The sequence below is a fragment of the Monodon monoceros genome, unplaced genomic scaffold, assembly GCF_005190385.1.
Source record: "Monodon monoceros isolate NGI ecotype Baffin Bay Population unplaced genomic scaffold, NGI_Narwhal_1 Super_Scaffold_7, whole genome shotgun sequence".
Taxonomy (NCBI): domain Eukaryota; kingdom Metazoa; phylum Chordata; class Mammalia; order Artiodactyla; family Monodontidae; genus Monodon; species Monodon monoceros.
This window is the reverse complement of record NW_021703784.1, coordinates 54594704-54617413: the sequence shown is the minus strand read 5'-3', so window position 1 is coordinate 54617413 and position 22710 is coordinate 54594704. Positions and strand designations below refer to the sequence as shown.

General features: G+C 39.2%; 1 protein-coding gene across 2 annotated transcripts in view; it reads left to right on the top strand.

The window, feature by feature from the left end:
* UVRAG (UV radiation resistance associated) overlaps positions 1-22710 on the top strand; it is a 317590-nt gene that overhangs the window by 283710 nt on the left and 11170 nt on the right. For both annotated transcript variants that reach the window (XM_029209194.1, XM_029209195.1), the window contains one exon: positions 8397-8488. In XM_029209194.1, the coding sequence (XP_029065027.1) occupies positions 8397-8488 (92 nt within the window). The remainder of the gene's footprint in view (positions 1-8396; positions 8489-22710) is intronic.

Here is a 22710-nt window from a genome sequence, read left to right as displayed (position 1 = left end):
AATTAATGCATAGAAATCTCTTGCATTCCTATACACTAATGATGAAAAATATGAAAGGGAAATTAAGGAAACACTCCCATTTACCATTGCAACAAAAAGAATAAAATACCTAGGAATAAAACTACCCAGGGAGACAAAAGACCTGTATGCAGAAAACTATAAGACACTGTTGAAAGAAATTAAAGATGAAACCAACAGATGGAGAGATATACCATGTTCTTGGATTGGAAGAATCAATATTGTGAAAATGACTATAGTACCCAAAGCAATCTACAGATTCAATGCAATCCCTATCAAATTAACCAATGGCATTTTTTACAGAACTAGAGCAAAAAAATCTTAAAATTTGTGTGGAGACACAAAAGACCCCGAATAGCCAAAGCAGTCTTGAGGGAAAAAAATGGAGCTGGAGGAATCAGACTCCCTGACTTCAGACTATACTACAAAGATACAGTAATCAAGACAATATGGTACTGGCACAAAAACAGAAATATAGATCAATAGAACAGGATAGAAAGCCCAGAGATAAACCCATGCAGCTATGGTCAACTAATCTATGACAAAGGAGGCAAGGATATACAATGGAGAAAAGACAGTCTCTTCAATAAGTGGTGCTGGGAAAACTGGACAGCTACATGTAAAAGAATGAAATTAGAACACTCCCTAACACCACACACAAAAATAAACTCAAAATGGATTAGAGACCTAAATGTAAGTCCGGACACTATCAAACTCTTAGAGGAAAACATAGGAAGAACACTCTGACATAAATCACAGCAAGATCTTTTTTGATCCACCTCCTAGAGCAATGGAAATAAAACAAAAATAAACATATGGGACCTAATGAAATTTAAACGCTTTTGCAAAGCAAAGGAAACTACAAACAAGATGAAAAGACAACCCTCAGAATGGGAGAAAATATTTGCAAACAAATCAACGGACAAAGGATTAATCTCCAAAATATATAAACAGCTCATGCAGCTCAATACTCAAACAACCCGATCCAAAAATGGGCAGAAGACCTAAATAGACATTTCTCCAAAGAAGACATACAGATGGCCAAGAAGCAGGTGAAAAGCTGCTCAACATCACTAATTATTAAAGAAATGCAAATCAAAGCTACTATGAGGTATCACCTCACACCAGTTAGAATGGGCATCTTCAGAAAATCTACAAACAACAAATGCTGGAGAGGGTGTGGAGAAAAGGGAACCCTCTTGCACTGTTGGTGGGAATGTAAATTGATACAGCCACTATGGAGAACAGTATGGAGGTTCCTCAAAAAACTAAAAATAGGGCTTCCCTGGTGGTGCAGTGGTTGAGAGTCCGCCTGCCAATGCAGGGGACACGGGCTTGTGCCCCAGTCCGGGAAGATCCCACATGCCGTTGAGTGGCTAGGCCCGTGAGCCATGGCCGCTGAGCCTGCGCGTCCGGAGCCTGTGCTCCGCAACGGGAGAGACCACAACAGTGAGAGGTCCGCGTTCTGGGGGAAAAAAAAAAAAAAGAAAGAAAACTAAAAATAGAACTACCATACGATCCAGCAATCCCACTATTGGGCATATGCCCAGGGAAAACCATAATTCAAAAAGACACATGCACCCCAATGTTCATTGCAGCGCTATTTACAATAGCCAGGTCATGGAAGCAACTTAAATGCCCATCGACAGACAAATGGATAAAGAAGAAGTGGTACATATATACAATGGAATATTACTCAGCCATGAATAGGAACAAAATTAGGTCATTTGTAGAGACGTGGATGGTCTAGAGACTGTCATACAGAGTGAAGTAAGTCAGAGAGAGAAAAACAAGTATCATATATTAACGCATATATGTGGAACCTAGGAAAATGGTATAGATGAACCAGTTTGCAGGGCATAAATTGAGACACAGAAGTAGAGAACAAACGTATGGACACCAAGGGGGGAAAGCGGTGGGGGGTGGCGGTGGGTGTGTGCTGAACTGGGAGATTGGGATTGACATTATACACTGATGTGTATAAAACAGATGACTAATAAGAACCTGCTATATAAAAAAATAAAATAAAATTCGAAAAAAAAAGAATATGACCAGATGTAGGATGCCTAGAGGGAGACTGGGAGACAGGAAAGAGAGCTGTCTGCCAGAGTGGTGAGTTCTGAATAAACCATTGTTAGCCAATACTGGAAAGCTATTTTATATATATATATATATATATATATATATATATATATATATGTATGTATATATATAGGGGACTTCATGATAAGCAAATTGAATATACTCATTTATGTCAGCTCCCTAGTGAAATGCTACTAATAAAGATAAAATAGTTTAAAATTGTAAACACACAAGGATGAAAAGAACAGAAGAGACAAGAGCAGGTAATAGAGTCGACAACATTTTAGAAGATCACAAGCAAATAAATGAGTGATAAACTGAGTTGGCAGAATGGAAAAAACTAAAACCTAAAGCCTTCAAGAAGCGATGTAGTTCTAGCCATAGAACTCCAGAAGATCTTAGGATTTGGAGTTATCGAGTACCTCATAGTGTGTAGGGTAAGGAAGAAGTCTAAGAACAGGAGGATTAGTTGAAAGTCTATAGAAAGAGAATTAAGACTCCCAGTTCACTCACCACTCTGCATAGCCAAGCACCTACCCCAGCACACACCCCAGTGGGAGACTGGAGGTTTACTTTCTGAAGAAAATCAAACCCAAGAAGCTTTGGACTCTGAACTGCCTGGTATACTGGGGCAAGAAGTAAGACGCCTTACTAAAAACAAGGGGATTCAGTGAAAGTCCTACATACCAACACTGAATTCCCCAACTGCTTTTTCCTGCTTAACTCCCAAAATGGGATCCAGATTATACCCCTAGGCAGAAGGTTGGAGGACGCTCTCTGGAAAAAAACAGTCCGAGCAATGATAGCTGCTGGATTGGCATGTCCCCCACGGAAAGGGCTCACCCACTCATTCTACAGTGAAGTCCCCAGTCAGCAAGCACTGTCAATACACAGACTGTCCGATCAGCTTTTTAAAGTCTCATTCATAAAGAAGAATTGACAACCAAAGATTACTGCACATTAAAGAAAGCCTCTATTTTATTTTAAAGTCTGAAACAAACAGAAAAAGAAAGAAAGAAACCCAAAAGTAACAGAAAATGGAGGAGACAAAAAAAGAAAACAACAATAATAATGATAATAGAAAATAATCGGAATTAGAGGATAAGAGTTTTATACTGAACGGACTCACTAGCAAGGTACACAAAGGCAAAATAAACAAATGGGCCTACATCAGACTAAAAATATTTTGCACAACAAAGGAAACTATCAACAAAATGAAAAGGCTGCCTACTGAATGGGAGAAGATATTTGCAAGTGATATATCTGATAAGGAGTTAGTATCCAAAATATACAAATAACTCAGACAACTCAAAATCAGAAAAACAACCAACCGGATTAAAAAATGGACAGAGGACCTGAATAGACATTTTCCCAAAGAAGACACAGAGATGGCCCATAGACACATGAAAAGATGCTCAACATCACTAACCACCAGGGAAATGCAAATCCAAACCACAATGAGATATCATCTCACACCTGTCAGAATGGCTGTTATTAAAAAGACAAGAAATAACAAGTGTTGACAAGGATGTGGAGAAAGGGAACCCATGTGCACTGTTGGTGCAACCACTATGGAAAACAGTATGGAGGCTCTTCAAAAAATGAAAAATAGAACTACCACACAATCCAGCAATTCCAAGTCTGGTATTTTTCCAAAGAAAACAAAAACACTAATTTGAAAAGATGTATGCACCCCTATGTTCATTGCTGCGTTATTCACAATAGCTAAGATATGGAAGCAACCTAAGTGCCCATCAATAGATGAATGGATAAAGACGATGTGGGGTATACACGTGCATGCACGTGCACACACACATACACTGGAATATTACTCAGCCATAAAAGAGAACAAAATCTTGCCATTTGCAATAACATGGATAGACCTAGAGGGTATTATGCTAAGTGAAATAAGTCAGACAGCGAAAGACAAATACTATATGATTTCACTTATATGTGGAATCTAAAAAAAAAAACAAATGAACAAACATAACAAAACAGAAATAGAGTCAGAGCTACAAAGAACAAACAGGTGGTTGCCAGAGGAAGGCCAGTATGTGGGGGAAGGAGTGAAGTAGGTGAGGGTAATTAAGAGATACAAACTTTCAGTTGCAAAACAGATGAGCCACAAGGATGACATGTACAGTGTGGGGAATATAGTTAGTGATAGTGTAATATCTTTGTATGGTGACAGATGGTAACCAGACATTGTGGTGATCACTTTGTAATGTATAGAAATAATCGAATCACTGTGTTTTGCACCAGGAACTAACATAGTGTTGTAGGTCAGTTATACTTCAAACACAAACTCATAGAAAGAGAGATCAGATTTCTGGTTACTAGAGGAAGGGGTGAGATGGGAGGGTGGGAATTGGGTGAAGGTAGTCAAAAGGTACAAACTTCCAGTTATAAGATAAGTAAGCACTAGGGATGTAATATATACCATGATTAATATAATTAACACTGTTGTGTGTTATATATGAAAGTTAAGAGAGTAAATTTTAAGAGTCCCCATCACAAGGAAAAAATATTTTTTTTCTTTAATTTTGTGTCTATATGACATGATGGATGTTCTCTAAACTTCTTGTGGTAATCATTTCATGATGTATGTAAGTCAAATCATTATGCAGTACACCTTTAACTTATACAGAGCCGTATGTCAGTTATATCTCAATAAAACTGGAAGGAAATAAAACAAGAACAAAGGACTCACTGAAGTGAGATCAAAACAGTGAAGAAAAAAAGACCCAAACAAAAGCTTATCACTGTGAAATTTCTGAATACTGAGGTTAAAGAATAAAACCCTAAAAGCTTCCAGAGACAGGAATCAGCTCACACACAAAGGATCAGGAATCAGAATGTTATCTGGTTTCTCAGTTGCTATATGCAAAGTTAAATGACAGTGAAACAATACTTCAGAAATTCCAAAGGGAAAATCATTTGTCTTAAATTTTATATGCAAGGAAACTATCATTCAAGTGTGAGAATGGAATAAAGGTATTTTTAAATATTCAAGGTGTTAAAAAAGATACCTCTCATGTGGCCCTTTCCCAGAAAGCTGTTACAGAATATGCTCCACCAAAATGAGGCAGTAAATCAAGAAAGAAGTGATGAGATCTAGGAAACAAGAGCCTCAGCACAGAAGTACCGCTGGCCCTCTGTATCCACTGATGCAAAACCCTGGATGTGGAGGGTTGACTATGTTCATTGTGCATTCAACACCATTTTATATGAGGGACTTAAACATCCACAGAGTTTGGTGTCTGCAGGGGCTCCTGGAGCTGATCCCCTGGGGATACAGGGGGATGACGGTAAACAGAATTTCCAGGATTATGGTGAAAGAAAGCTCCAGGAAGGTAACAATGGAACCAGCCTAGAGAGCAGCCTGTTCAGATTGGAGCAGAGAGAAGGGTGCTTCAGGAAACAATCTCCAAGGGGGGAAATGGGCTTGATAGATTATATGGTGTCTTTAATCAGATTGGGAAGGATTTAAGGTTTTGTCCTAATTGGGGGAAAATCTAGTGATAGGTACGTGGATACTCAACAAGTAGTACTATCCACAAGGTAGGTACTCAACAAGTGGGGAAAACGGCAATTATCACTTCAGGAAAAACAAACAAAAGGTCAAAAAAGGAATAGTACACTATATGGCTTAGCAGTGAGCAGTATTATTGTAGGTATAAGGTAAACACTAAATATTGATTTAACAAAAAATGTTATATTCAAAAATAATTGAATAGCTTGAGAGGATGAGAAGTATATTTGGGAGAGTGGAGAGTTAAATCCTCATATTTAATAAGAAGTCAGTAGATAATGTATGGGGATAAGGAGATAAAACGTGCTAAGAAAAGAGCTAAATTCTCATTTTACATAGCACGAACATAGTAGATGATGCCTAAACGAGGGGGAAAGAGTAAGAAATATTAATATGTGTATTATTTAGAAATATGAAGGTAAAGAAGAAACAACTAAAAGTGGTTGCTACTGAAGAGCAAAGAACTGCTGCTTTTTCATTGTAAGCCTTTCAGTAGGTTAGACTTAAAACAGTACGTGTACTTTATTTTAAAATTTTAATATATTCTTATTATGTATGAATTTCTATTTTAGTTCTGTATGTTGAAAGTTAAGAGGGCTACATGATAGAAAGAATTCAGAGTTGTTATTGAGAGGTTCTAGCCTTGGCTTTGGCCCTTATCAGCTTTGAGACCTTGGGCAGGACAATTGTCTTACTGAGTCTTAGTTTCTTCATTTATGAAAGGATGGAGGTTGGAAAAGATAATCTCCATGATCTCTTTAAGCTAGATATCCCAAGAGTCTATGATAAAGATAATAATGCTATACAACAAATGAAGAGTTAAGACTTGGGTGGAGGCTTGAAATTCCCACAGTTTCCTTTTTTAGTTGAAATCAGACTTGGAGAGAAATTTTCACTGTGGTCTCTGAAAAGAATTCAACACCCACCTTGGATTATGGAGCCTGGGGCAGGCAATTGACCACGTACTGGCTCAGGGACACATAGCTTAGTGTTATTTTAGTATGGGGTCATTTTATTTTTTTTGATATTTAATATTTTTCAGTACGAATCACAGGTGAAATTTTCATGCCATGTGTAAACAATTTCACTTTTTTATTGAAACAATGAATTCAGGAATGTCATATTGGGATGTCAGCCATTTTATCAATGTGTGGAAAAAATGCTTTTATATTAATATAAGAAATGATGTCATTTAATATGGAGGAGATCTCATAATTCAAGGTCAGCAAATCTCAGGAGGTGATTTAGGTCACCAAGCTAGCTTTGGAAAAGGAAAAGAATGTTTTCCCTTTGTCCTCTCAAGATTTTGGTGTTTTGGTTTTTTATCAACCAGTTTTCCTCTTAGACTTTCGGGTAGCTGGTGTAGTGGCATGGTTGTGAAAAGGAGACTCTGGCTAATAATGTCTTTGCCATTGAAACATGTGGCTTTGGAGAATTTCCTTGCTCTTTTTCTCGGCTTCAGTTTTCCCATCTGCGCAAGAAAAGGATTAGCTTAAATAATATTCAAGATACCTTTTAGCTTTAACATTCTATGTTTCTGCCTCCTTATTTTATGTGTGTATTCAGACCATTCAAGAGACCTGATTAGGTTTGGGGGTTTCTTTTTAAAGTTCAGTGTAGTGAGAGTGAACTCTTTCTCTGTTAAATGTCACTCACACTTAAGTGAAAAGTCAATAGAGTACTAGATACAAACAAAAGAAAACTTACTTTTTCTGTTGATAGTGGTTTAATTTTTTTAAAAAGAGGAAAATATTTAAAAGTTTAACTTAGCCACTTTTAAATTAGGTGCTAGAAAAGTAAAACTTCAATACAGATGACCCTTCATATCTGTACATCAGTATGCAGTTTACAGAGTCCTTTCTTCATATATATTATGTCATTTGAAAAATACATTTCTACAGGGCTGTGTTGTACACTTACTGTGTATTTGATGCTGTGTGTGTGAGCGTGTGTATGAATATGCACATATACTTACCTCGGGTCTCTATTATGTTTAGTGAAGGAAGCAAACGGTCTTCAGAGACAAAATGAGAGGAGACGGGAACAGACATTAAAACAATTTAGTAGGTTACCCAAGGCACATAGAAGGACACATAATTTTAGAAAATCAGCCTCTAGCAGAAATAAGTAAAGCTAAGAGCAGATCTTACCCACAGGCCATAGTTTCCTCATACTAGCTCTATAGCTCTCTACTCTGGTCCTAGAGAAAGAGGAAAGTTAGAGGCACAAGAGAAATAACATAAAGCACAGCCTCTGTCAAAAGTGACTTGCTGTTTGTTTAATAAGCATTGACTGAGCACTAGCACCGTGTCAGACATTTGGGGATCAGAGATGGATACGACATGACCCTTGTTCTTGATTCTACAAAGGGAAAAGGGTCAGTGTAAAAAGGGCTGAGTGTGCTCAGAGTGTGTAATACCAACCTTCAGTACCTAAAATGAAATACTGGTTTTATGGTATATGTCCCTGGAGTTGATGTTAGCAAACTCTACAGGGGTCTTGGAAATAATCCTGATTCCACAGTTGGTGGTTCTTAGTCTTCTCCAACGTTAGAGGGCAAGGGAGCAGGAAACGAGGAGGCTACCTTTAAACACCATCCAAAAAGTGAGGTTGATGATGTTGGGATCATACACTCACATTTCCTCTTTCAGCGTTTAAAATGGGGTGCGGGGGGGGAGAGGGACTTGTTTAGTGAATCATGTTTGGGAAGCATTGCCTAGTATCTGCCAAAATTTCTTTTAATTCTGTTTTTCCACCTTTGCAGCTAAGATATCAACATGGACTAGGGACTCCAGACTTGAGGCAAACCCTCCCTAACCTGAAAAACTTCATGGAGCACGGACTAATGGTCAGGTGGTGAGTACCTTTATCTCTCATACCCAGAAACTGCAATGTGGATAATAATCCTGAGAAACTTGCCTGACTTCCACATCGCTCCACACCTTCCTTCTGGGTTTTCTTCTGTAATAAGATATCTGAAGAAAAGGAAAGGCAGCCATCATACTTGTGTAGGTCTAAGCTCCAGTCTGGCTAAGAGGGCGAAGCACCCACGAAGGGGGGTGAGTTCAAAGGGGTGCTGTTTGGACATGGGAAGGTTGGCGGGACAAGGAATCCTTGAGAGCTTGGCTGAAGCAGAGACTAGAGGATAGCCATGTGATTCGTAAAAGGGGGACATGGAGCCCCCAGGACTTTTCCAAAGATCAAGCGAAGGACAGAATAAGCATCAGGATCAGTGGTTGTGAGAGTGAAGGGAAGAAAGCACACAAGGGATAGGTCAGGCTGTCAGGACCTAGTCTGAGACCAAGAGACACACACATACAGGAACGTTTCTCACATGTGATGTCAGTGCCTATTGTGCCATAAGGGCAAGCTGCTGCCTAAAAGTGCTTTGTCAGGATGGACATGACCCTCTTCCAAAGACAAGGGGAGAGGGAAAGTGATGCAAGGAAAACATTAGATGATTCGTTCGACTTAAGTAAATGGAAAGCTGTTGGCTCAAGTCATTTAGTAATTCGAATCCTTGGATGATGGGCAATGACTTACAAAATCACGTGAATTCATATCAGGCCTTTAGTTAGACAACTGGGAACAGCACGGTTTCTTCTAAAGAGCACTGGCTTCTGATCCCAGATCTTTTTTGATTTCCTATGTGAATTTTTGTTTTTTAAGTTTTTAGATTCCTTTATTCAAGCCAAATTGTTCAACCTCTTTATCACAGTGTAACAACCTATTTTAAAGACCTCAAATAAGTTATCCATGTAACCTTGCCATTTCAATTTTCTGATTTGCTGTGTGAATTTAAACTCCTGCCTCTCTGAAACGTATTTCGTCATCTATAATCCCTGCTCTGCTCATCTCACTGGTTTGTGGTGAGGATGAAGTGAGATGGTAGGTGGAAAAATAATTTGTGGGGAGGAAAGTACAAGAATAGTTTCAATTTCTTCTGTGCCATCAAGATAGGCCTTGAAGATAACAAGAAAGTGACATCTATGAATTTACCTTTGACGTTTTCTGTTTTTGTCTCATGATCTTCAAAATGCAAATTCTGGATGTCTGACTTTAGATAGGACTTCTGTTAAGCAAATACACAATTGTTTAAAAAATTCTACTCAGAATATCAAAATAATTATAAAAAATTCGTGTTGATATGGACCTGTATGCCCTGAGAAATGAGGTCTAGGAACTGAGTTTTAACAATAATAGTAATGATGATAATAATAATTTAAAAAGTGAGCTAGCAGGCATGCATTTAACATTGTCAGTGTAAAGTTCCGTGATAGGTACTCTGGAGGTAACAAGAAGTATAAGGCTCAAGCCCTACCTTCAAGGGATTTGTCATCTAGTTGGAAACAAGGTATATAATTCATGAAAGGTTTTATAACACACATGGTAAATAACTTAAAATGATCAAAAAAAGAGGCAACTCACAGCACCACCCGATTAATCAACTAAAATGAATCTTGTTCAGTACAGACAGCAAATTGTCCCAGTGTCATTTATTGAAGACTATCTTTTGTCCACTGTTGATAATGCCGTCTCTTTCATGCATCAAGTTCACACTTACACACAGATCTGTTTCCAGGCTCCCTATTCTGCTTCATCGTTTTATTGTCTATCTATAGACTAGTACCACATTTTTAATTAATATAAGGTGTAATTTCTATAAGTCTTATTGAGGTTTGAGCATCTCTCTTGCCTCTGACATTTGGAACCACTTGAGAGAGGAGATACAAGAGACAGACTAATAGGAATCAAAATGTCAGTTTTATTACTGATAAAGCTGCATTTTCCAAGTGGCTTTAGATCTATAATAAAAGGGCTTGCAAAGACATCACTCAAAATTGAACTTACTTTTGCAATCACGATGTGAACTGGAGAACCTCAGGCTTTCCCCGCAGAGGCAGGCCCTTAACTATACTATAGAGGGTTGTCAGGCGACTCCTCCAAGAACCCAGATGGGGCTAAGCCAAGAATACCCAGGTTTTATTTTTCCCTCTAAATTCACTGATTAGAAAAGGCCCTCCTCCTCTAAGAGCGAGTGGGAGGATGGAGAGAGGCCAGGAGCGTTACTCTTAAATCATGTTCCTTCATAGCAAGGGGAAAGGAAGATTTCCCCAACTTTCTTGATATCTGGTCAGGTGAGGCTCCTACTTACGATCCTTCTTCAAAACTCTTTTGGCTTTTCTGGACTTATGAACTGTATCTGAGTGATTTGACAGCTGCATGATATGGAGTCTTTCTAACTGTGAACATGGTATCTTTTTATATGCTTTCTGTTTTTTAAACATACCTCAGTGAAGTTTTAAAATTTTCTTCATAAAGATCTTACACATCTTTTATTAGATACTTAGTCCTAGGTAGCTTACCATTTTGGTTGCTGTTATAAATTTTTTTATTACATCATCCAACTTTTTTGTGGCTAGTATACAGGACTACTACTGATTTTTGTATTTTGAGGATGTATCCAGCAGCCTTGCTAACGTTAATTACAATGGTTTATCTTAGATTCTCTCGGATTTTTCTGTGGGTACGATCATATTTTTTTAGTGAATGATGGTGTTGTTTCTTCCTATTTTTACAACTTTTATTACTTTTTCTTGTCCTTTGTTTTATTATGGAAGAGGAGCAGCAATAGTGGATATCCTTGTCTTATTCCTGACTTTAAAGAGAATGCTTCTTTTCACCATTAAGTATTATGTTTATTGCAAGTTTGGATAGATATTATTTATTAGCAAAAGGAAGTTTCTTTCTATTCCCAGTTCACTAAGAGTTGCTTTTTTCAAAATCATAAATGTGTATATTTTGGATTTTATAAAATGCTTATTATGTTTATTGAGATAACACTATATTCTTCTTTCCTGTGTTAATAACTAGTAATACATTTTCTGGTGTTAAATCATCTTTGCCTCCTGGGCTATAATCTGCTTGGTTGTGATGAATTATTTTTTGTATATTGTCGGATTCAATTTGCTGATTTACTTTTTTATTTTTTTTAAAGCTTATTTTATTGAAGTATAATTGATTTATAATGTGTTAGTTTCTGCTTTACAGCAAAGTGATTCAGTTATACATATATATACACATTATTTTTCATATTCTTTTCCATTATGGTTTATCACAAAGGATGTTGAATATAGTCCCTGTGCTATACAGTAGGACCTTGTTGTTTATCCATTCTATATATAATAGTTTGCATCTGCTAATCCCAAACTCCCAATCCATCCCTCCCTTACCCCCATCCCCCTTGGCAACCACAAGTTTGTTCTCTATGTCTGTGAGTCTGTTTGTTTCATAGATAAGTTCATTTGTGTCATATGTCAGATTCTACATATAAGTGATGTCATATGGTATTTGTCTTTCTCTTTCTTACTTCACTTAGTATGCTAATTTCTAGGTCTATCCATGTTGCTGCAAATGGCATTATCTCATTCTTTTTTATGGCTGTGTAGTATTCCATTATAGATACAGGTATAGCTATATAGATTGTATCTTTTTTTTAAAATTTTATTGGCGTATAGTTGATTTACAATGCTGTGTTAGTTTCAGGAGTACAGCATAGTGATTCAGTTATATGTATACATGTATTCATTCTTTTTCCATATAGGTTATTACAGAATACTGAGTAGAGTTCCCTGTGCTATACAGTAGGTCCTTGTTGGTTATCTATTTTATATATAGTAGTGTCTGTTTGTTAATCCCAACCTCCTAATTTATCTCTCCCCCACCATGTTTCTTCTTTGGTAACCATTAGTTGGTTTTTGAGTCTGTCATTTTTTAAATTAGATTCCATGATTTGCTAATATTTTTAGGATATCTGCCTCTGTAAATGAGATGAGGCTAGCCTATAACTTTTCTTTCTCATATAATAATTGTCTGATTTTGGTAACAAGGTTGTAACAGCCTCATAAAGTAAATTGAGGCTCTTTCCCTTCTTTTCTATTATTCTTTTCTGTTCTCTGGAACAGTTTATGTAAGATAGGAATTATCTGTGTCTTGAAGGTCTGCAAAACCTAGTGTTTTTCATTTGTTGAGAGGGAAAGTATAGCTTTTTAGCTACTGGCTTAATTTTTATGATGATTATGAGTCTGTTTATGTTCCGTTTTTCCAGTTCCTCCTTAACATACTCCAGCCTGATCTCAGTTCTATCAGTATACTGAAATTCCTCTTACCTAGGTAGGTGTCTAGAACGCTGTGTTGCCAAACCCAGCGGCCACTTCTCCATCCTTATCCTACTAGTCTGTATTTAGTGGCATTTGGCCTTGCTGGCCATTCCTGCCTTCTTGAAACATTCTCCTTTCTTGGCTTCCACAATACTACCCTCCCCTGGTTTTCCTCCTTTCAGCTGCACTTTTTCTGCCTGTTTTTCCTGTTTGTCCTCCTTTTCTTGATCACTAGATACGGAGATCTCCATAGTATTCTCCTTTTCTCTCTCTTTCTTCTCATGTGAGCTCATCCACTGCCCCCATTTTGAAAAACATCTATATGCTGTGACCCTCCAAGTTATGTTTTCAGCGTAAACCTCTCCTGCAAACTCTGTAGTCAGAGACCTGCTTGACACCTCCCCTTGGAGTATCACAGGCACCTCAGCCTCAACATCTAAAACTGTCCTTCACCAGGCTTCTTCAGCTCAGCAAATGACACCCTGTCTACCCAGTTGCTCAAACCAGAGAAACATCCTTGATCTCCTTCTTTTCTTCACTCCTACCTGAGCCAGTCTAGTTCATCAGCAAACCATGTCATCTCTACCCACCAAGTGTACTTCCAACTATCTCTGCTGCCACCATCCCAGTCCAAGTCACCACCTGCTCTTACCCAGACACTGCACCAGTCCAGTTTGTCTCCCTAATTTCACTCCTGTCCCACCTCTGTTCATTCTTCGCAGCCGCCAGAGTGACTTTTTAAAATTTTAGCTATATCTTAATCACTCCCTAGCTTCAGCGGCTAGAGTAAAATCCAAACCCTTTTCTGTGGTCTCCCAACTACCTGCCCCTCCCCCTCCTCTCATGTATAGCCCTATACTGACCTCCTCTTAGCATGAAGAAGCTCTTTCCTGACTCATCACACTCACTGTCCTTCTGTCTAGAATGTGCTCTCCCTCTTGCTTCTCTCCCACCACCATCCATCCCTTCATACAGAGGGAACAGTTTTAGAAAAGGTACAGGAGGTTTACTGGCAAAGAATAGACCGCTTGGCTAGACTGCACATTCATTTTAGGAACAGAGAGAATCTGGGTTTTGTGGTACTTAGAGCTTACGCAATTTGGGAACCCTTTCAAGAAAACAATACAAAACTGAAAATACAAAATTAGGGGAAAAAAAAGTTAATATTTTAAGTGAGAAACAAGATCACAACAAATTACTGGAACTTTAGAGATCAGATCCCTTTCCCTTTCTTCTGTGATCTCTTTAGACAATTTACCCAAAATGCTTCCTCACTGCAACCTGACTGTCCTTTCCCTCCTAAAACACCGTCATTTCCAGCAACTCTCATTTCTGAGGTTCAGATAAATTAAATGACTTTCCAGGGACTTCCCTGGTGGTGCAGTGGTTAAGAATCCACCTGCCAATGCAGGGGACACGGGTTTAAGCCCTGGTCCGGGAAGATCCCACATGCCGCGGAGCACCTAAGCCCGTGCACCACAACTACTGAGCCTGCACTCTAGAGCCCACGAGCCACAACTGCTTAGCCCGCGTGCCACAACTACTGAAGCCCGCGTGTCTAGAGCCCGTGCTCCGCAACAAGAGAAACCACTGCGGTGAGAAGCCTGCGCACCGCAATGAAGAGTAGCCCCCGCTCACCACAACTAGAGAAAGCCCACATGCAACAACGAAGACCCAGCTCAGCCAAAAATAAAATAATTAAAAAAAGAAAATAAATAAATGACTTGCCAAGCATGATTGACCTATGAGCCTGTGGCAATAAGACTGGAGTCTAGGTCCCCTGGCACTGACGTAGTAACCCATTAAGCCCCAAACTCACACATTATGTAGTGCCCCTCTGAGCCACTGTAGCAAGCACATTAACACTGAATGAGTAGTAGGTACCACTTCATGGTGCTGTAATGAAAAGTAGGCTACTGAGACAGATGCAGAGTACCACAAAATGCATGCTACATTACGATCCAAGTAAAGACCGCTGTGGAAGCCAGGCTGCAGGTTACAAATCTAAACAAAGCTGGAACAAACACTTTTAGCCTCAGAGGAAACCTCAGAATTTCTGAGAGCAGCCATGAACTGAAGAGTTACCTCCCAAGCCCGTGCTCCTTAGGGCAAAGGGTAAAAAAACCCATGCTCCTAAGGGAGCCTCTTACATCTTTTGTAAAAGAAAACACTTCCAGTTTCTGTGTGATTGTTACCATTCACAGATTGGTCCCTCGTGGACCGTATGTTCTTTTGGTGTCGAGGATTTCAAACTGGCTCTGAGGGTCAGTGCAGTCACTGAATTCCTCCTTATGGTAAAAGCTTCAAAGTTATGTGACAGCTTGTTTTGTTTTGCTTTTCAAAGAAAAGACAATGTGATTAAAATTCCTTTAATGAAGTGATTTTTTTTTCTTTCACATTACAGAATTCTTATCTAATATCAAAGCATCTACCTGATTAATCCTAAAACTATCCCTTTTCCACATGAACGCAGTTACCTGGGGCACAGTTCTCAGCGCTTTATGCTAGTCCTTTCCAAAAGAAGTCTCCTTTTTCTCATCCTTGGATCAGTAACCTCGTTGTAACTGCCAACCAACACAATTTTGAAAAGCAGAATTTCAGCTCAGAGGTTGTACTCTTGAATATTTTGGTTAAAAGCCACCAGCATGCCACTTAAACATCGCATTTTTTTCTTTCTTTTACTACTAACTACAAAGTGGTCCAAGATTCCAGTTGACATGCGCATGCACAGCTGATGCTGGTGCTGAATTATGGTCAGGGGAGAATGTACGCCCAAGGCGCTGCTTGATGGCTGCCAGTGAGACGATAAGTTTAGAACTGAGAGGAAGAGATTATGTGCTGTGTTGCTGTGAATGGGCTGTGCGACGGGGCCCCCGCATGCAGGTCCCGGGACAGCACCTCCACCCTCTCTCACCCCAGCTCACCTGACCTCGAGACATGCCCCGCTCATTTCTGACCTCAGTTCTTTTCTCAGACAAGTTCCCACCACGTAGAATCGCCTGCTTTTGCCTCTGCCCTCTCCAAACGTCGCTCTCACTTCAAGATCCAGTTCATGTCCTACCTCATTCATTCACTCACTAAGCAGGTGCAGAGGTAACACGTCCTCCCTCCGTAGCTTAAGTTCACTTCTCCACCAAGTCTTACCCACTAGGCTTTTGAGCAGCAATGAGCAGGCAGTGAAATAGGAACAAACAATATGTAATAGCAGCAAGTATGAGTACAGAAGAAAGGTGGATAAGTTATTTGGAACATTCTGAGGATGTCATTTACTTCCTGGTGTGAGGAGTATGGGTGAAATTGGACGAGCCTTCACTAAGAAGATGGCATTTAGTGGACCTGGTGCACAAGGAGAATTGGGGTGTGTGAAGACTGGGGTGTAGGCCAGAGTAGGAAGCCGTTGCCCAGTTGTAAAGAGCATGTAGAGACTACGGGTTTGAATACCAACTCTACCACTCACTGTCTCTGTGACTTCAGGCAAGTTTAAGCTCTCAGCTTAAATTTCTCTGTAAAATGGAGATAATAGCCTACCTGATAAAGTTGATATAAAGATTAAATACGTAAACACTTAGCATACTTCCTGGCACACAGTAGTACTCAATAAATGGTAAGTATAAGAGAATCATAGTTATTATCTCTGTTTAAAAAATTAAATCCATTCTTTATTATAGGTATTTTGTTTTTCCCTTAAAATCTACAGTCTCCTCCTTACAGATAGGTATAGAACATGGTTCTTGGTCACATTTTTAATAATGGCTCATGCTGCCTTGTACGTTAGTGGTACAAAATATTCACCATCTCCCTTCCACTTTTCCCCAAGTCCTTTATATGACCCTTCTGAAGCCTTAGAGATAAGTACCCTACAAATCTATTTGCCTACCTACTTTTTTTGGTACCTACCTTCTTAGGTAACTCTCACCTCTAGTGAGAAGTTATGTAAAATAAAAGTTTCTTATTTGTAGAATTTTCCATGTTTTTATTTAAGCTTCTAGCAACCCTGTGAAGGAGGCAGGGCAAGGATGATGATCACTGTATTACAGGTCAGAAAACTGAGACTTAGAAATATGAAGTATTTGCCAAGATCACATGATAATAAGTGATGGAACTGGGACCAGAAACCCAGGTTGTCTGACTCCTAGTTGCATGTTCTTTTTATCATACCAGGCTGCCTCTTCTTAGTTAGTGGTCATTCTTTTCCTTCTCTGCCCTTCCCCAGCCCTCCTGTCTCTCTGCCACTGAATTTCTAACACCTATTACCTTCTCCAGGAAAGCCCATCAAAGTCAAATCCAGAAAAATACACTGCAAAATCAGGACAGGCAGGTCTGGTGAAGACATTCTTTGTTGCTTATTGTACCCCATTTACTTCAGAGATGTAGGAAACTCATAAGAGTCATAAAACTTTGAGAAGAATTTAAAAACTTTAAGACCAAAGGAAACAAAAATGAGTATATGTTTCAACTCCATTGGTTAAGAAACAAGAAAGCTAAGGGAAGCACATGAGTTGGCTTAAAACATGTTTGCCCGTAGTGTTTGTCTTCCTTGAATTTCACATTTTTGTTTTTGTTTTCTCAGAATAAGACATGATAAAAGCAGGATTTCAAAACCATCTTTCCTGCTTTATACATGGAATTTTTTATTCTAAGTTCAATTTTTACTGACTGTAAAACTTCACAATTAACAGTGGAAAGAGCACTGAATTTGGGAATCAGAAAACATAGGCTCCAACTTCAGCTCTTTCATTTAATTTTCATAAACTGTTTTTGAGTATCAGTTTTTTTAATGGAGTTAATAGCACCAGCCATATTTCCCAAGCATAATTGTACAGAACAAATGAGATAATGTCTGTCCAAGTGGTTTAGAAACTAAAAAGGACTATACAAGATATTATTAAGTATTATTCATGCATTTAACAATTCATTAAGGGTCTCCTCTGCATATAGCACTATTCAAGAGATAAAAGAAAATTCAGAAGTGTTAGATTTGCCCTGCCTTTGCTTAGTTGACAGTTGTTTAGTTTATAATCTGAATGAGTACATAAGACAAATATTTTGAAGAACAAGACTTGCAAAAATATTCTCATGCGTTGTTCAGTCTCACTGTTGTGTGGGACTTAGAGCCTGAGCCCCGGCTTCAGTGGACAGTCCGTTACAATGATGGCGCTCAACTTTGCACTAACTTACTTGATGTTTTAGGACCAGGTATGCCATTTTTATAGAGACCGCATGAATTTCAGTGACCTTAGTGAGAACACTGAGGAGAAGTATCCTTGGCTGTTCTGCAGCTTGCTGGAGTACTTCTGATTCCCTCCAGTGTTTAATGATGTGACTCTGGAAGAAGCAACTAGTGGCTTTATGTAAGGTTATATCATTTCAGTGGTAAAATCTCTAGGTAGTATTTCTGCTGACCTATTTCTGATCTAGTTCTCTATTCCTTTTTATAAATAGAATAAAACTCGATCAAGCTTTTTTGAATGAACGAATGAATAAGAAAGAAAGTAGCTAAGAATTTTGACACATGTTAAGAAAATGGGCTAATTAAAAAGAATGAAAATCTAGAGCAAGTGAGCCAGTCTTTCTATAAAACCAGAAAGTAGTGATATAATAATTCAGCTCTTAAGCCAAACCATCCACCTGTGAAAATGAGACCCTATCCAGCATTAACATTTTTTTAAAGCCTTACTTTTTAAAAGCAGATCTATCTTCTCTCCTTCCCTCCATCATTTGCTCATGCTGAATTCAGAACTAGTCTCTAGCAGGTGACCCCCGAGGGACTTAAAAACCCTGCTGTCTAGCTGATGTTGGTTTTTAAATTTAGATCAAATGACATTGTGTTTGAAGTCTCAAGAGCACTACTTAAGGTAGCTGTATCATATGGGCTTGCCTTTCAGAGTGCTCCTTGCAGGCTGGCATCCTTAATAGGAAAAGTGAAGCCTGGTCAAAAATAAATGAAAAAGAAAGTTTTATTGGAGTTATTTACTCTAAGACAGCTATTTTAGACGGAACCTTGACAAGTCATCTCATTGCCTGCAGACAGGAACACTCAAGGCATATGGGTATCTATAGTATTTTAAATGACCTTGGGGGATGAGGCTCCTTCCATAACTCATTCCAGAGTTTAAACACCCTCGCTTCAGGAAATTCTTCCCTATATTTTAAGTTACAGGCCCCCTTCTGCGGTTAACACCCATTTCCGCTTTTTTCTGTCCCCAGTCAGGATGGAGAACAGCTGGCCAACATCCTTTGTGTGCTAACCCTCCATCAGTGAGAAAGTCATTTGGGCATCCCTGGGCTGCTTTTCTCAACCTCCAGCAACCAAGTCTTTGAACCAAATTGAGATCTTTTTCCGTTTTTATTTGTGCCTTGTCTCTCTCTTGTCATTCCTTTTGATTATCAATGAATAAAATTTGGAAAATGTAAAAATATACAGACGAGGGGAAAACAATAGCCCTATAATCCAGGGAGCGAAACCACTGTTAAGTTAGTCAGTTTTCTATGTGTTTCTTATGCAGTTGAGATCATGTCATCTATACCAGCCCTGAAATACAGTCTGATCCACATATATAGAAACTTACATTTTCTGGTAGCCACATTGAAAAAAGGTAAAAAGGAATAGGTAAATTAATTTTAATTATAGTTTTTATTTAATTCCAATAAAATATTAAAATGTAATCAGTATTTTAACTATTAACAAAATATTTCACATTCCATTTTTTATACTAAACTGTCTAAATCCAGTGTATATTTTACATTTATAGCACATCTCAAATCCAGCTGGCCACCTTGCAGGTACTCAGTACCGTGTGACTAGTAGCTATAGTGTTGAAGCACAGTCCTCGCAGTTGTATATGCTGCTTTTTTGTCTATCATATCTTAAGCCTTTTACGAATGGCGTTACAAAAATTTTAGCATCATTTTAGTGGCTGCATAATAGTTCATCATTTAGACTTACTATAACTGTATCTTTAGAAAGTTTTGTTCTTTATGTTATAAGTAACCCTGTAGTGTTCTTTTTTTACTTCTTTTTTACTTTTATATCAACTGTTTCTCAACACATTGCCAAAAGAAAAAAAAATTATTCCTTTTGGGTGCAACTAATCAAATCCACTTATTCATAAAACAAATATATCCACTTAGCATCTACTGTATACTCTGTACTACATTAGATTGGGAAGTGGAGCAGTGGATTTCAAGAAATAGAAGACCAGGTCCCTCCCATACATTGTTTACAAGACTTGACTCCACAGTTGGACTGCACACATATTGTATTTTGTTCTGACTTAAATATCCTTCCCTTCATTTCTTACTCCCCTCTGCCCCTACATATACACACACAGCCTGGTTGACTCCCCCTTATGCTTCAAAGTGCCAGTCAAAGGGAGCCACCTCTGCTGAGTCCTCTAGGTGACTGCTGGCTCCCTCCTCCATTATACAAAATGTATATACTGTGTACAGAGCACCATGGTGTTCTGGTTATTGGCTAACTCTCTGTCTTCTCTACTAGAGTAGAAACTCTTTAATGATAGAAACCTTATCTTATAAGCCTCTTTATTCCCAGTGCCTAGCAGACTGCCAGGACAGTGAATGTGGATGTCAGTAATATCTACTGAAATACTTGTTGAAATACAAGTGATGATATTAAGCATCAGTTGGATAATATAATTACAAGCATTGATCAAGGAGTTCAGAGAGCACACTTTAAATTGGCATATGGTTGAAGAAGGCTTTAACAAAGGAGGTAGGACTTGAATTGGGCTTTGGAAGATGATCATGCTTAAGTGAATGGGCGGGAGATATCACGTTCCAAGAAGCCTCTTTTTCAGGAGGAATTCTTTAGCGTGTGCTAAGTATCAGCAGATAAGCATTTTTCTAGATCTAAAACACTATAGTAAGTTTCAAGAAGGCTGTAGAGATATGGTCTTGGCCCATCAAAAACTGTCAGGGTGGGGCTTCCCTGGTGGGGCAGTGGTTAAGAATCCGCCTGCCAATGCAGGGGACATGGGTTCGAGCCCTGGTGCAGGAAGATCCTACATGCCGCTGCAGAGCAGCTAAGCCCATGCGCCACAACCTCTGAAGCCCACGTGCCTAGAGCCCATGCTCTGCAACAAGAGAAGCCACCACAGTGAGAAGCCCGCACACCACAACGAAGAGTAGCCGCGGCTTCCTGCAACTGGAGAGCCTGCTCGAGGCAACAAAGACCCAACCCAACGCAGCCAAAAGAACAAACAAACAAACAAAAAACAAACTGTCAGGGCTTTGCAGAATTAGAAATTACCACTGGCTGCTTCAGTATGATCTTTGAGTTTAAGCTCTGTTTCAACTTTGGAGTTGTTAAAGGTCATTTTATATGATGCTTGTTCAATAATCCTTCTGGTAGTGGACAGTTGTATATAGATAATAAGAAGTATGTCATTATAGCTAACATCAAATGACCATTACTGCAAACTAGGCACTCTTCCAAAGCATTTTGAATGGATTATTTAGTTAAGTCATTTAATCCTCACAACAGTCAAGTGAATTAGGGCCCATTATCCCCTCTTATCTTACAAATGAGGAAACTGAAGCACAGAGAGGTTTAAATAACTTACATGTAACACAGCCATCAAGTGGAGGAGCTAAGATTTGATCCCAGGCAGAACAGCTTTAGGGCCTCTACTTTAACTATCACCCTGTACAGCCTCTCTTATAACTATGTTAAAAATAAAATGTTTTATACAGGGATCATTTAGCATCTTGTGGCTCTAGAAAAGGAATCCTATTATTATAACCCTCCCCTATTTTTCTTCATTCCTCTGATGGCTCCTTATCTCATTTGCAGGCTCCTCTTCTTCTACCTCATCATAAAAGACTGGAGCTCCTCAGGCTCAGTCCTCAGCCCTCTTTTCTCTGATTTTTTTCTTCACCACCCTTGCCCAGTGATCTTATCTACAACTATCATTTTAATTATCACCCACGTTGAAAGGAAGCACAGTGTAAATCTTCAGCCCAGATCTCTTTTCCGATATCAGACCTCTATTCAGATTGCCTCCATGGACCTTTTCACAGCACATTCTGTGTGCCCTTGTTTTTTTCTTCCTGTCTTCCACCCCAACCATCACAAGCCTCATGGTCTTCCAGTGCTCTGTTTTCAGCAAATGGAATCTCCATCTATTCTTTTACACTGGCCAGGAAGCCAGCTGGTTCCTCCCTTTCCCTCTTACCCCCATATCCAACCTTCACAGCCTCTGCTGATTTCCCCTAATATGTCTATTTGCCTGTATCTATACATTTCCACTCTGGCCCAGGCCTCCATCATCTCTCACCTGTACTACTGCACAGCCTGTGGTCCCCCAGCATCTGCTCCAGAACCCCTCCACTCTGTTCTCCAGCTTCAGCGAGAGTGTGCCTGTCAAAATACAAATTAATCAATCATCTCTTTCTTTCTCTCCTTACCCCCCCTAGACACACACACACACACACACACACACAGAGAGAGACACACACCCCTAGCCTAAAACACTTTAATGACTTAAATAAAGAGAAAAATGCTAAACATGTCCTCTGGGCTTCTGCACGGTCTAGACCTTGTTTTCCTCTTCAGCTTTATCTTCTGCCATGCTACTCTTCACTTGATGACCTTTAGGGTCCTCAAACATTCTCTCTCTTGACATAGGGTCTTGACATATGCTATTCCTTTTGCCTCGATGCTCTCACCCACCCACCCACTCTTTACCTGGTGAAGAAGTCTACTAGCCCTTCGAATCTTGGCCTCTGCTGGGTTAGTTGCATAGCATGTGTCAGAGGTTGTCATTTTGCATTTATATCTATAATTCTGTGACAAATGTCTATCCTCTCCCACTTATAAGCGCCACAGAAGCAGGAACCATGGCTTTTTCCAATCACTACTGTATCCCCAGAGTCTAGTGCACAGTGCCTTGTGCATAG